At 50.0% G+C, this 13639-nt stretch overlaps 1 protein-coding gene across 1 annotated transcript in view; it reads left to right on the top strand.

Moving 5' to 3' along the window:
* The window catches only part of LAPTM4B (lysosomal protein transmembrane 4 beta), a 67698-nt gene that overhangs the window by 14645 nt on the left and 39414 nt on the right, over positions 1–13639 (top strand). Inside the window, exon 2 of the mRNA XM_062188191.1 lies at positions 10345–10456. Within this exon, the coding sequence (XP_062044175.1) occupies positions 10345–10456 (112 nt within the window). The remainder of the gene's footprint in view (positions 1–10344; positions 10457–13639) is intronic.

Raw genomic sequence — 13639 nt, 5'->3', positions numbered from 1 at the left:
TCTTCAGAGGCCATACTTTTGAAGTAATCTGATACTGTTTTCTCTTATTTATTTATTTTGAAAGATTACTTATTTGAAAGGGAGAGAGAGATCTTCCATCTGCTGGTTCGCTCCCAAATGGCTGCAACACCATGATTGGGTCAGGCTGATGCCAGGAAACCAGAACTCCATCTGGGTCTTCCATGAAGACTGCTCCTTTATCTAGATATATAGTAATGCATACTTATGTTGTAAACTTTACATATTCAGCAATTTAGCATCATGATTAAAATCCTTTCTTTTTCTTAGAGATGGCTACACTATAATATATCACTGTGTTTGGTTCGACTTTTTATTTTATTTTTTTAATAGTTATTTACTTGAAAGGCAGAGTTAGAGAGAGCGAGAGAGATATATCAAACTTCCATTCGATGGTTCACTCCCCGATGGCCGCAATGGCCAGAGCTGGGCCAGTCTGAAGCCAGGAGCCTGGAGTTTCTTTTGGGTCTCCCATGTGGGTGCAGGGGCCCAAGCATTTGACCATCCTCCACTGCCTTCCCTGGTGCTTTAGCAGGGAGCTGATACAGCCAGTACTTGAACCAGTGCCCACATGGGATGCCAGCACTGCAGTTGGTGGCTTTACCCTTTATGTCACAGTGACGGACTGTTTTTTTTTTTTAAAAGGTAGCTATTATCACACTTTTAGCAGCCCTTTGTTTGAGTTCTAGAAAAAAAAATGGTACGTTGTCTTTCAAAATTTTTTGTTTTTGGATGTGTTGGGTATTTTGCCAGTTTGTTGGAAGATATTAGCCCTGGAGGGGGTGTTTGGTGCAACGGTTAAGTGCATGATTGGCACGGTGCTGGCATCCCGTATTGGAGTGCCTGGTTTGAATCCTGGCTACTCTGCTTCCATGCAGCATCTGGCTGATGTGCACCCTGGGAAGCAGTGTTACTGGGGGTGGCTGGAATAGAGATTCTTGCTGTTCCTGTAAGAAAGGAATTCCAGGTGTGAGAGAGGAGTGGTAGGCAGGGTAGCAAGGTTTAATGAGGTGGAGCATCTGCCAGAACTGATGGACCTCTCTCCAAACGGTTCAGAGAGATCAGAGAGAGAGTGCCCAGCCGTTCAGACTGGGCTAAAGCCTGGTGATAAAGTTTAATGAAGAGAATACACCCGGCAGGCAGACCAGGTGGGCCAGGTGGGCGGCTCAGCCAAGGACTGAGGTTTATAAGGGAATGGGGTCTGGTTCTCACCCTTTCTCCTCCTCACCCCTACCCTCTCATGGACAAAGGGTTTGCCGGGCGTGAAATGGCTGAAATTCCTCCCAAGGTTTTGTTACCCAGTGTAAGCAGACTGGGAAGCCCTCTTGGTCCCGGATTCTCCAGGAGTGCTTTCCTTGGAGGGGTGGAAGAGGACTGGGACCTCCTATAAGTTACAGGGGAAGGGCAGGACTTGCTGGATAAAGTACAGGGCTGCTTCCAGGTGCTTCGGAAGCTGCTGCGTTCCTTTTGCAGGTGCTTTGTTTTCCTTAGGCCCCTTCTACACACACACAGGCTAATTTCTATCTTCCTAATTAATAGTAGCAAGTGATAATAGTTGGGTCCCTGCCATCCATGTGGGAGACTTAGATTGTGTTCTAGGTTCTTAGCTTTGAGCTGGCCCAGCCTTGGCTGTTGTGGGCATTTGGAGAGAGAACCAGCAGACAGGAGATCGCCCTCTGTCTCTCTCTGCCTTTCAAATAAAATAAATACATAACATTCTGAAAAAGTGGGAAGGTTTACTTCTAAAGCATAGTGGTCTTGAGTGGCATGAGAACTTTGTATCAGGTTGGTTGTCTGTTCTGTCTGCTCACGTTCATTCGTAAAGCTGTTCTGTGAGATTCACTTTGGGCAGCTGCAGGAAGAAAGCATTCTTTGTACACAAAAGCTAACTAGAGAGTACAAAGAAATGACAACCTCCAATAGTCTTTCAGAGTTTATTTTCTGTTAGGCCAAGTTGTCGCAGGGGGCTGGTTACAGATAGCTAACAGACCTAAGAGCTCTGTGCTTCTGCCCTGGAAATTAATTTAGCCATTTTGCACTTTCTATGTGTCCCTTTTCTTGTGCCCAGCCTTATGTTTTCAATGCACAGAATTGAGGACTCCATCGCCCATGTTCAGCTGAGCCCTGGGCTGGGCCTGTCTCTTCCCATTCAGAAACTCAACAGTTTTGGAGTTGAACTGGTGCTCATAGGCAGCGTGGGTGTCACAGGTGTTGGCTTTACCCTCTATGCCAAAATGCCTCTCCCCACCCCACCCCCGCCCCAAACTAGTTGGGGGTGTTGTTATAGAACCGCCAAACCTGGGTCTACTCACCTGGCACGCAGCAAGCCAATCGCTGACATGGGGTGGCGGGGAGCGGGGATGGAGGGGAGAGGAGGTGTTTATTGCAAAGCACACAGCAAGGAGTGGGGTAGCTGTTGCTTAATTCCCAGGCTCCTTAGCGCATTAAGGGTGAAGGTTTTTATAGATTGAAATTGGGGCTGAGAGGTGCGTGATCAGCTCATCTTAAGAACCTGGTTAGTCAGTGGTGCTCATGACCTTCCGTTGACCGTCTGGTGCTGCCCTGGTGCTGCCGTGCTCTTTAGGGAGTGCCTATGGTGGCCAGCTGGGCTCCAGGTGGTCTGCGGCTGTTACATGTAGGTGGTAGTCACCACCTGCCCCAGACCTGGAATTCCCCTGCCTGCACCTGGAATTCCCCTAAAACAAAGCCCTCTGGACAGTACTGGCCAACAAGGTTTTATCTATTAAAGAAGCAAATGACTCCTCCCCCCACCCCATTTTGTTTCCTTTGTTGTCTGCCCTAGAGAGTCCTGCGTGAGTCCTTCCTTTTTTGATTGGAAAAGCAGAGTTACTGAGAGAGGAGGAGAGACAGAGAGAGATCTTCCTCTGCTGGCTCACTCCCCCAAATAGCTGTAACAGCCCTGGGTTGGGCCAGCTGAAGCCAGGAGCTGGGAGCTTCATCCAGGTCTCCCACATGGGTGCAGGGGCCCAAACACTTGGGCATCTACTGCTGCTTTCTCAGGCACATTAACAAGGAGCTGGATTGGAAGTGGAGCAGCCAGGACTTGAAGTGGCACCCATATGGGATGCTGGCACCACAGGTGGATGCCTAACCTTCTGTGCCATAGTGCTAGCCCTGTGAGTCAAACCATCTGATTGAATCTGGGGGGAGAAAACCATCAAGAATATATTTTTACAATTTGCCCACTAAAATGTGTCTTTAATGAACAGTAGCGACCTGTCATTCTGCTTATACTGTCTCACCGTCTATCCTTTGATACCTTAAATTGCTAACACTTTATTTAAAAATTTTATTTTTTCATTTATGTGAAAGGCAGTCCCACAGAGAAGGGAAGAGAGAGAAACTGATCTATCTACTGGTTCACTCCCAGATGCCCATAATAGCCAAGACAGGGCCAGGTGGAAGCCAGGAGCCAGGAACTTTATCTGGGTCTTCCACGTGGGTGGCAGTGTTGTGCCTGAGTGAGTGCAAACAAAGGAGCTCCACACACTGATAAAATTTGATGGTCCTTTATTGCCAGCGGTGGAGAGTGGGCTCATGCCCTGAAGAACTCTCGACCCTGAAGCCCAAAGCAACAGGGTTTATAAAGGCAAAAACCACAAAATCGGGAGGGGAATTCATGGTTGCTAGGGACAGGGGGGGATACATGGTTACCGGGGTCAAGCTGACCTAAAACCTATGCAAAACTAGTATCAATTATAATCTTGACAATACCAGTTATAATCTTAACAATTTCAACTATAATCTTGACATTAATCCAGGTAAAAATTACATTTTTATCATTAACCCAGGTGTAGCCTATCCACTTCCAAGCTTGAGCGATCCTGCTAGGGGGTTTCTGTGCTCTGCCAAGTGTGATGTAGTGGCCTGCTATTGTTCAGCTGTTTTAGATCATAGTTTCAGACCAGATGTCATGGTGGGGGGGGGGGCACCTTCCCAGAATGGAGTCTCAAGTGCTCCAAAATGGAGTCCCTACTGTCAAGGAGCTACTTCAGCAGGAACCCATGTACTTAACCCATCACCTGCTGCCTTCCAGGATGCCCATTGTCAGGAAGCTGGGTCTGAAGCAGAGGTGGGACTAGAACCCAGGCATTCTGATAGGGGATTTGGGTGTCTCAGGCAGTGGCTTATCCCGTTGTGTCACAACACCCGTCCTCTGGCTGCCATTTTAATCCAACTCAAAGTGAGAGGCTCACTTTCGTGTTTATGTTCCCTGCGGTTTTTAATTAACAGTTCTTAGTCACTTGGTCTGATACCCTAAAATTATTTGTGGTATCATTTTGTCTCTCAAGATTTCTAAACGTCTATTACTTTCTGGTATTCATAATGTTGCCTCTCTGTGTGACATCTTTCAGCTGCTACCCCCCAGCCCTGCCGTGAGGTCCCCAGTGCTCTGTAACCATTTGTTTCACCGTCCTATGTGAACATCTTCCCTACGAGGTCATAGGCTAACGTGGGAGGTTTGCCATTATTTATACATAGTACCTAGCATATGGCCTGACATATATTTGTTGCTTGATAGAGGGTTTTTGAGCTGCGCTGATCTGAAGCCAGGAGCCAGGAGCTTCTTCCAGGTCTCCTTATGGCGGTCCAGGGACCCAAGGACTTGGGCCATCTTCCACTGCTTTCCCAGGCCATAGCAGAGAACTGGACTGGAAGTGGAGCAGCCGGGACTTACACCTGCACCTATATGGGATGCTGGCACTGTAGCAGTTGGCTTTACGTGTTATAGCACAGCACCAGCCCTGAAAATCTTTTTTTTTTTTTAATACATGTTAATACATGTTTTTAGTGTTTGCTAGGATTCTGTTAGTTGGCTTTACTATTATTTAACTGATAACTTCATTATCAGTAAGCGTGCAGTGATCATTTTGTGTTCTGTATAAATCTCTGATGTGTTCTTACAGCCTCAGTCCACTTGAGTGTCCCCAAGCTTCTTCTATTGAGGCTTTTGAAAAGGCAGCGGTAACAGTGACATTTTCAGTTCCAGCTGCAGATGCCTCTCTTCGTTTGGGATCTGATAGATGATTTAAGGATGGAAAAACTCTTCGGATGCCTGGAGTGTGTCCCACGGCCTACATCACTTAAGTAATGGGACGGAAGGTGGATTTATTTACTTTCAGGGAGCAGTCCCTGTCCAGAACAAGGAGAGCCAGGTGCCACCCCAGGAACAGTCTGTCAGTAGAACAAACAGCACCGGTTTGTCCACGACACACCCAGACAAGGAAAACCCCAGTGGAAGTGGGTGGCAGCCGAACATAAACACACCTTAGACGAGTTGATGAACCGCGGGTATTACGTAGCCCGCCGCCGGCTGCTCTTGGCGTCCCCGTGGTTCTTATTGGCGGGGATCTTTCACTTTTTGGTCAGAACTGATGAGTGGTTGCTTTTTCCATATTCTCTATTTTGGAAATGAGCCCCAGTGTTCTTGGGGCTCTGTGTGACCCTTGACCTTTCCCATCAGACCACGTGTGGTCACTACGTGGCTCCTCTGGCCCCGTGCCCTTTGCAGAGACCCAGCTCCTCAAGGATCACCCCTCTGTGGTGTGTGAGGCTCCCATCTAACGACCATGTCTCGACGTAACACCGCAGGGAGACGCATGGACACGCATGGACATGCACATCACTCTGTGATTCAGACGTGTGAGTGGGCTGAGCTGACCGTCTCATCTGGGTTGTCCCACAGGGCACCCCGACGGGGACTTGGCCCAGGACTACAGCTGGCGGTGGTGAGCAGAGGAGAGGAGGGCACAGGGCAGGTGTGATCCCGCCAAGAGCCAGGCAGAGAGACCAAGACCTGTGTGAAGTTGTACAGAGACTGAGCAAGAGACTGCAAAGACTAGCACCAGGCTCCCAGAGCTCGGGCAGGCACACGGAAGAAAGCAGGGCAGACGTGGGGACCCAGGGCTGAATAAAGAGGGTAGAGCAGGGTTAGTGGCCAGAGGGGCAGGCTGATGATGGGAGCGTTCGGGCAGCCGGCAGGTGCTCTCGGTGCGCTGTGCCTAGCATCCACCTCATCATAAACGGCCCTTCCGACCGCTGTCCTTGGTTCAGTAGTGACAAGGAAGACCCGTGTCCCAGGCTCGGATCTCAGGGTCTCGCTGGCTCCCCTTCCCTTGATCTCTGCATCTGGTCCGTCACTACATCCCTAGCACCTCTCGCCATCTGCAAAAAGGCCCTGAGCATCACACCGTGGCTGCCCCACGCCTAGTGCCTAAGATACCTCACTTCATCTTGCCCGCCTGCGCGGAAGGTAACAAGTCACCAGACACAGAAATGAAGCAGTGGGAACTCTCACTGCTCCCCCAGCCAGAGGATTGCAGGCGGCTGCAGATCGGGTTCTGCCTCCCCACCTCTGCCACTTTGTGCTTCCTGATACTTGACTGTGTGGTATTCTACCCCCGAAACCTTGAGGGCGTCTCCATTAAGAACCGGGATAAAGCCCTCGATTCCTCCCTTCTGTCCCTGTCCTGCACCTCTGGTGTCATCCCCCAGCATTTTCCTCCGTACACCCCGAGTTCCAACCTGACAGAGCCACCTGCTGCTCTGAGGACAGGCCCGGTGCCAGGGGCCTTGCTCATGGGTGGGCTTGGCTCTTGCCCACATGTCCCAGGCTCCGCAACCTTCCTGACTGTCCAGCCACTGTGGCAGTTCCCCGTCACCTCAGCCCAGGCTTCAGGAAGGTCTTGGAGCTCAGAGCATGCTGACTGCTCTGTGCTGTGTGTGAACGTGGGTGCGTGCCATGTGTCCTCTGAGTCCCCCAAGTTCCCCGGGAGTGCTGCCCCTGGTTTAGGCAACTGGTGATGCATTCCAGTAAATCAGGGGGAGGGGTAATCTTAGCTGATTAAGAGGTGACAGGTCCTCTGGGACCGAAAGGACAGGAAACCCAGGAAACCCGCCGTGCAGCACTGCTTAGATCAGGAAAACTGGTAATTTTCTGACGCCAGCTGCCAGCCGGGAACTTTGTGTGGTTCTCATTAAGGCGAGAAGGGGAGCTAACTTGGGTGGCCAGTACAAGGCAGGCAGCGTTGCACGGGGCGGATGACACTCTTCCCTTCGGTCGTGCTCTCGCTGGCATCCTGTATCGCCCAGAATCGAACACCAGCTCCCTAGATCTGGCCCCAGGCCCTTCACGACTGACTCCTCTCCTCACTCCCTACCTTCCCTCCTCCACTCCTCTGCTAGGGCTTCGCCCACAAATCTCAAATGTAAGTTTTTTTTTCCTTTTCATCCTTAAACTTACATTGTTATGGTGACAACACCAAATACATGGCCTTTGGGTGGTTCTTTATACTTTGTCAAACACATTCCTGTGATGTTTCAGCCATACCATTTCACATGCCTTTTTCTTTTTTCTTTCTTTTCCTTTTCCTTTTTTTTTTAAGATTTATTTATTTTAAAGGCAGAATTACAGAGAGAGAGAGAGAGAGAGAGAGATCTTCATCTGCTGGTTCACCCCCCAAATGTCTGCAGTGGCTGGAGCTGAGCCAATCCAAAGCCAGGAGCCTAAAGCTTCTTCCTGGTCTCCCACATGGGTGCAGGGGCCCAAGCACTTGTGCCATCTTCCACTGCTTTTTTTTTTTTTTTTTTTTAAAGATTTCTTTATTATTTGAAAGGCAGAGTTATAGAAGAAGGGAGAGCCACAGAGAAAGGTCTTCCATCTACTGGTTCAGTCCCCAAATGGCCACATCCAAAGCCAGGAGCTTTTTCTGGGTCTCCCACGTGGGTACAGGGGCCCAAACACTTGGGCCGTCCTCCACTGCTTTCCCAGGCCATTAGCAGGAAGCTGATTGGGAAGTGGAGCAGCTGGGACTTAAACCGGCATGCATATGGAATGCAGGCAATATGGGTGGAGGCTTAACCTTCTGTGCCACAGCACTAGCCCCTCACATGCCTTTTTCAAAGATCAGGATTCAGAAGGCATGGAGTGCCAAGAAAACTGGGCAGTTTATCAAATGAAGTCTTTGCCAGACATCACGGTGCCAGCCTTGGGACTAGTCTGTTCTTCCTTTTAAGCCTTACTTATGTATGTGCTGAAAAATTTGCTCCAAAATCTACCAAGTGTCTCAGGTCTCTGAAGGGAAGTGGGGCGCTGGTAGTTCTAATAACCGCAGTGGGGAGCGTGCCTTATTTAATTTCCCATTATGCCATTTGTACCTGATTTTTTTGGACCAGTTTGCAGTATCTATTTAAATTAGTCATATGTATGTGTACTCTGGAGAATTGCTATTCTCATATTTTTTTCCAAAAAGCAGACTGTATTAGACATCTTGGAATATAGAGGAAGAAGAAAAATAGCTCCAAACTGAGTATAATCCTAGAATAATCCCTTGAGATTAACAGTTCAAAATGAGTTCTGGAGAAGACATCTTGCAACAACCCGCCTCTGTGACCCCCTTCTGTAGATAGGTACAAGGAACTTCAGGAGCTTCAGAAAATATGTATTATGAATAACATAATATGTGGGTATTAAAATTTTTTGCACCGTGGTTGGCGCTGTGGCATAGCAGGTGGAGCCACAACCTGCAGTGTCGGCATCCCATATGGGTGCCGGTTCCAGTCCTGGCTGCACCACTTTCAATCCAGCTCTCTGCTGTGGCCTGGGAAAGCAGTAGATGTGCCCACGTGGGAGACCCGGAAGAAACTCCTGGCTTCAGATTGGCACAGTTCTGGCCGTTGCGGCCAACTAGGGAGTGAACCAGTGGATGGAAGACTCTCTCCCCCTCCCTCCCTCCCTCTCCCTCCCCCCCCCCCCATCTCCCTCTGCCTCTTTCTGTATAACTCTGACTTTCAAACAAATAAATAAATCTTTAAAAAAATTTTTTTCCCCAAAGTAAATTTACTTTTCTATTCCATTTTTCCATGGGATTTTTGAAGTATGCTTGAGTTTTCAAATCTGGCTCTTTATAACAATGTATAGTTAATATTGTTAGTAAAAGGATTTTTGTTTAAAAAAAACATTGATTGATTTATTTGAAAGGCAGAGTTACAGAGAGAGAGGAAGAGACAGAGATTTCTGTCTGCTAGTTTACTCCCCAATGGCTGCAATGGCCCTGGGCTGGGACAGGCTAGGAGCCTGGCACTCGATCCACATGGCCGGCAGGGGTCCAAGCACTTGGGCCATCTTCCGCTGCCGTCTCAGGAGCATTAGCAGGGAGGCGCTGGATTGGAAGCCGGAACTTGAACTGGCAGTCCCTTTTGGAATGCCTGTGTAGCAAGCAGTGGCTTAAGCAACTATGCCACAGTGCCGGCCCCAGTGGTGCTGTTTTGTAAGCTGGAGAACAGAAAAGGGGGAGCAGAGGTGGGAGGTGTTCAGGAAGATGATTTCTGTGTGAGTTGAAGTACCCCAAGGCGATGAACCCCCGACAACTGCAGACGTGGGCCTGGGCAGGACAGGCCGTCATGGGGACCGGGTCAGGATTGGATGCTGGCTCTGCTCTGCCCTTCAGTCCTTCCTTCTCCAGAGCGAGTTGTGCGATGCTCTCAAAGCTGCCGCGGGCTGAACCGGTGGAAAGTGTAGCATCGTTGTCTGAGTGGAGGGGCAGACGTGGAGGCCCAGGTGCTGGCTCTTTTTAGACAGTGAATGGAGCACAGCTCATGTAGACAGTAAGTGTAACAGCTAAGGCTTATTATAGGAAAAGTACGCTTCTTAAGAGAGCAGGAGCCAAGAATCAAAGCTCGGGTCGAAGCTGAGACTCGAGGCCCAGAGTGTGGAAAATGCTGTACATTTGTAAGGGTTCTGGGCCCTTTGTGTGACTTTGTAGTCGCGTGGTCTGCAGGCCACCTGGCTGTCGCCAGGTCTCTATACAGCTTCTAAGCGAAGGGTCTTCAAGCTGGTGATTTCATTTTCTCAGCTTCTCCTTCAGCCCCTTTTTGTGTCCTGCCTCAAGGTCTTGGATAAGGGAGGCAGTGTTGAGCGAAAGAGACAAACTGTGAAAGCCATGAAAGCATTCTGGAATTTGCTTTTCTCAGCTTCCCGAGTTAACCCTTGTCTGTCTCCCGCTTCAGGACCGCCTGGAAAATCTTGGGTTGTGGGCCTTTATATCTTCAGAGTACAGTTGGCCAGCCTGCTCCTGGCATTGGAGCTGCCGCCTGGGTTTGTGTGGGCTGTCAGTGCAGTGGGTGGCCTGACCCAGGGGCCATGGCTGGCGGTGCCCAGGTGGGCGGGCAGTGTCTCTGCCTTGTGACCCCTTTCCTGCTGCCTGCTGGGCGGGGCTGAGTGCCTTTGAAGCTCTCTTGTGATTTCTCTACTGTAAACACCGTTTCCCCGAGTTCCTGAATTATTATTATTTTTTCTCATTGCAGATCATCAATGCCGTGGTCCTGCTGATTTTACTGAGCGCGCTGGCTGACCCTGACCAGTACCACTTCTCGGGTTCTGAGCTAGGAGGCGACATCGAGTTCATGGATGATGCCAGTGAGTCCGTCAGCAGTTGCAGATCCTGTGGTATTTTCAAGGCAGGGAAGCCGGCTACCTGTCCTGCCTGTTAAATCACAAGTATTGATTTGTATGCCCGCACGGGCCAATATAACTCTTCTTTGTTCCAAATCATATGAACAAATACGTAATGCCCATGGTTTGCCTCTGTTCAGGCGCAAGAATCTAAATAAGTTCTCTCTCCCCTGCATTGTATGTTAACTTACTATTTTGAAAAGTATTCCTTTGTTGCGGATTTTTGGGGCCTTTTGGTCTTGGAGGGGGGAGGAGTAAGTGACAAGAAGGGAGATTTAAAGGATCATGCGTACCCCTCTGTGTATTCTCTAATGCTTCGGTAGTCCCCTTTCTTCCAGGAGGTGACCGTTTTCCGTTCTGCTTATTTGATGAATGTAGGGCCTTTTCCCAGAAAGTCGAAACGTACAAAGGGGTGTGTGTGGGGGGGGGCCCGCTCCACGAGCCCTGTGACCTGACCTTTTAATGATCGCAGCCATGCCCTGTCTGAGCTGCCTAGGACAGTGCTGCGTGCCACCACAAGCAATATCATTCCCGCTGAGTTCTCATTGGCTTTGGAGAACTTTATAGGCATTCGAACAAAAGAATGTGTGAGCAGGGAGAGGGTTAAGGGTAGCCTGGGAGTGTTTGAAAGACTCAGTGGAGTTGTGGATTTCACTCTGTGGTCTTGGGTACCTGTAGGCGCCAAGGTGTGTGTTAGGAAGATGACTTGCTGAGCGGAGGCCCTGTATGGGGGCCTGGGCATGTGAGCACAGGGGCCACAAAGGCCCCAGAGGCCATTCTTGGATGGTGCCCTGCTGAGCGGGCTGCATAGAGAGAGGCTGGGGTTTTGAAGCCTTGACTGCTGTGTACGTGGGTGGGGAGATAGGGGGAGAAAAGGAGACTTTGAATGAAGTGTCTTAGTGCAGCCTAGTGTTAGGAGGGTGTGCTCCAGCCACAGAGCTCAGCTCTGGTTTTTAAAGATTTATTTGTTTTATTTGGAAGGCAGAATAGCAGAAAGACAGAGATCCTTGTACTCTGGTTCACTCCCCAGTTGGTTGCAGCAGCCAGGGCTGGGCCAGGCAGGCCCAGGAGCCTGGAGCCCCATCCTGGTCTCCTGCGTGGGTGGCAGGAATTCAAGCACTTGAGCCATCATCTGCTGCCTTCCCACGAGCATTTGTAGGGAGCTGGATTGGAAGTAGAGCAGCTGGGACTCAGACTGGGGTTTCCTATATGGGATGGCGGCGTGGTAAATGGAGGCTTAGCCCACCGAGCCATGGAGCTCAGTTTGCATCCTGGTGCTGCCCTGTGTGACTTGTGCTGCCCTTGACCTCTGTGTGCCCTGGTGTCTCCCTGTGAAAGACAGACAGTCCTGGTGTCCGTCTCCTCCTTTGCATAGATCATTTTGAGGAATAAATAAGTTAATACATGAAAAGCACATACAGTGGGATCAAGAAAAGCGCCCATTATAAGTCACTATTTTGTTAGCTGTTGTTTGGCTATGTTTGCGGTGAAGTGTGAGCTGCATAACAGCAGATTTTAAAAGGCGGTCAGATATGTGAGTCTGCAGCCAGCCGGAGGAGAGGGCCAGACGGAGACACACTTTGGAGGCTGTCAGCCTGCAGGTGGCTTTTGTGTCGGGGGAGAGCAGAGAGACGGGGAATGAGTCCCAGGGCTGAGCCCTCGAGGGGCCCCTGTCATTAAGAGGTCAGGAGGAGGAGCCGGAGCGCAGCGGGTCTGAAGGAAGGAAAGCCGGCGCATGCTTTGTATCCGTCTTCTTCCATAAGAAGCCAGGGCCTGCGGCCGGCACTGTGGCGTAGCGGGTAAAGCTGCTGCCTGCGACGCTGCTGGCATCCCCTGTGGGCCCTGGTTCGAGTCCCGGCTGCTCCACTTCTCATCCCGCTCCCTGCTAATGGCCTGGGAAAAGCAGTAGAAGGTGGCCCAAGTGTCCGGTCCCCTGCCGCCCGCATGGGAGATGTGGTGAAACTCCTGGCTTTGTGGCCATCTGGGGAACCCGCAGATGAAAGCCTTCTCTCTCTATCTGTCTCTCCCCCTTTCTTTGATAACTCTTTCAAAATAAGATAAATGTATCTTTAAAAAAAAAAAAAAAGCTCAAAAGAAGTCAGGGCCTCATTATCCTGGGCTTTGGCACCTTGCCAGACAGGGACATGACTTCTGCTATAACATTTCTTGTTCTCCGTAGTCTGAATAACTCCATTATGCTTATGCATTCTTCCGGGAAGGATAATGGTTCCGTGAATATTAAATTAATATCTCTTCTGCCTGCCTTCCCTTGAGTTTAAAAAACTACACATATCATGTTTGATTGACGTTTAAAAATAATACTGTTTCCAGTAGCAGGATTCCTCTTCTAGGGTAGTTGATGTTAGAGAAAGGAGCTTGGAACGACGTGACTCTGTTGCAATGGGATGGGATAATAACACTGTGTGCCTTGTTCGAATCGCCAGAGGTTTTTGTTTTTCTTTTTTTAAAGATTATTTATTTATTTATTTATTTATTTTAATTTTTTGACAGGCAGAGTGGACAGTGAGAGAGAGAGACAGAGAGCAAGGTCTTCCTTTTTGCCGTTGGTTCACCCTCCAATAGCCGCTGCGGTAGGTGCGCTGTGGCCGGCGCACCGCACTGATCCGGAGCCAGAAGCCAGGTGCTTATCCTGGTCTCCCATGGGGTGCAGGGCCCAAGTACTTGCGCCATCCTCCACTGCACTCCTGGGCCACAGCAGAGAGCTGGCCTGGAAGAGGGGCAACCGGGACAGGATCGGTGCCCCGACCGGGACTAGAACCCTGTGTGCCGGCGCCGCAAGGCGGAGGATTAGCCTAGTGAGCCGCGGCGCCGGCTTAAAGATTATTTATTTACTTGAAAGTTACAAAGAGAGGCAAAGAAAAAGAGAGGGGGGGGGAGGGGTAGAGGTAGAGTCAGAGAGAGAGAGAGGTCTTCTATCTGCTGATTCACTCCCCAACTGACCTCAACAGTAGAGCCGGGAGCCAGGAGCTTCTTCCGGGTCTCCCACGTGGGTGCAGGGGCCCAAGACTTGGGCCATCTTCTTATGCTTTCCCAGGCCATAGCAGAGAGCTGGATTGGAAGTGGAGCAGCTGGGACTCGAACCAGCGTCATATGAGATAATGGCACTGCAGCTGGCAGCTTTACCCA

This window comes from Lepus europaeus, chromosome 4 (genome assembly GCF_033115175.1).
Source record: "Lepus europaeus isolate LE1 chromosome 4, mLepTim1.pri, whole genome shotgun sequence".
Lineage (NCBI taxonomy): Eukaryota > Metazoa > Chordata > Mammalia > Lagomorpha > Leporidae > Lepus > Lepus europaeus.
The sequence above is the reverse complement of the archived record's forward strand: the minus strand, read 5'-3'. Positions and strand labels throughout refer to the sequence as shown.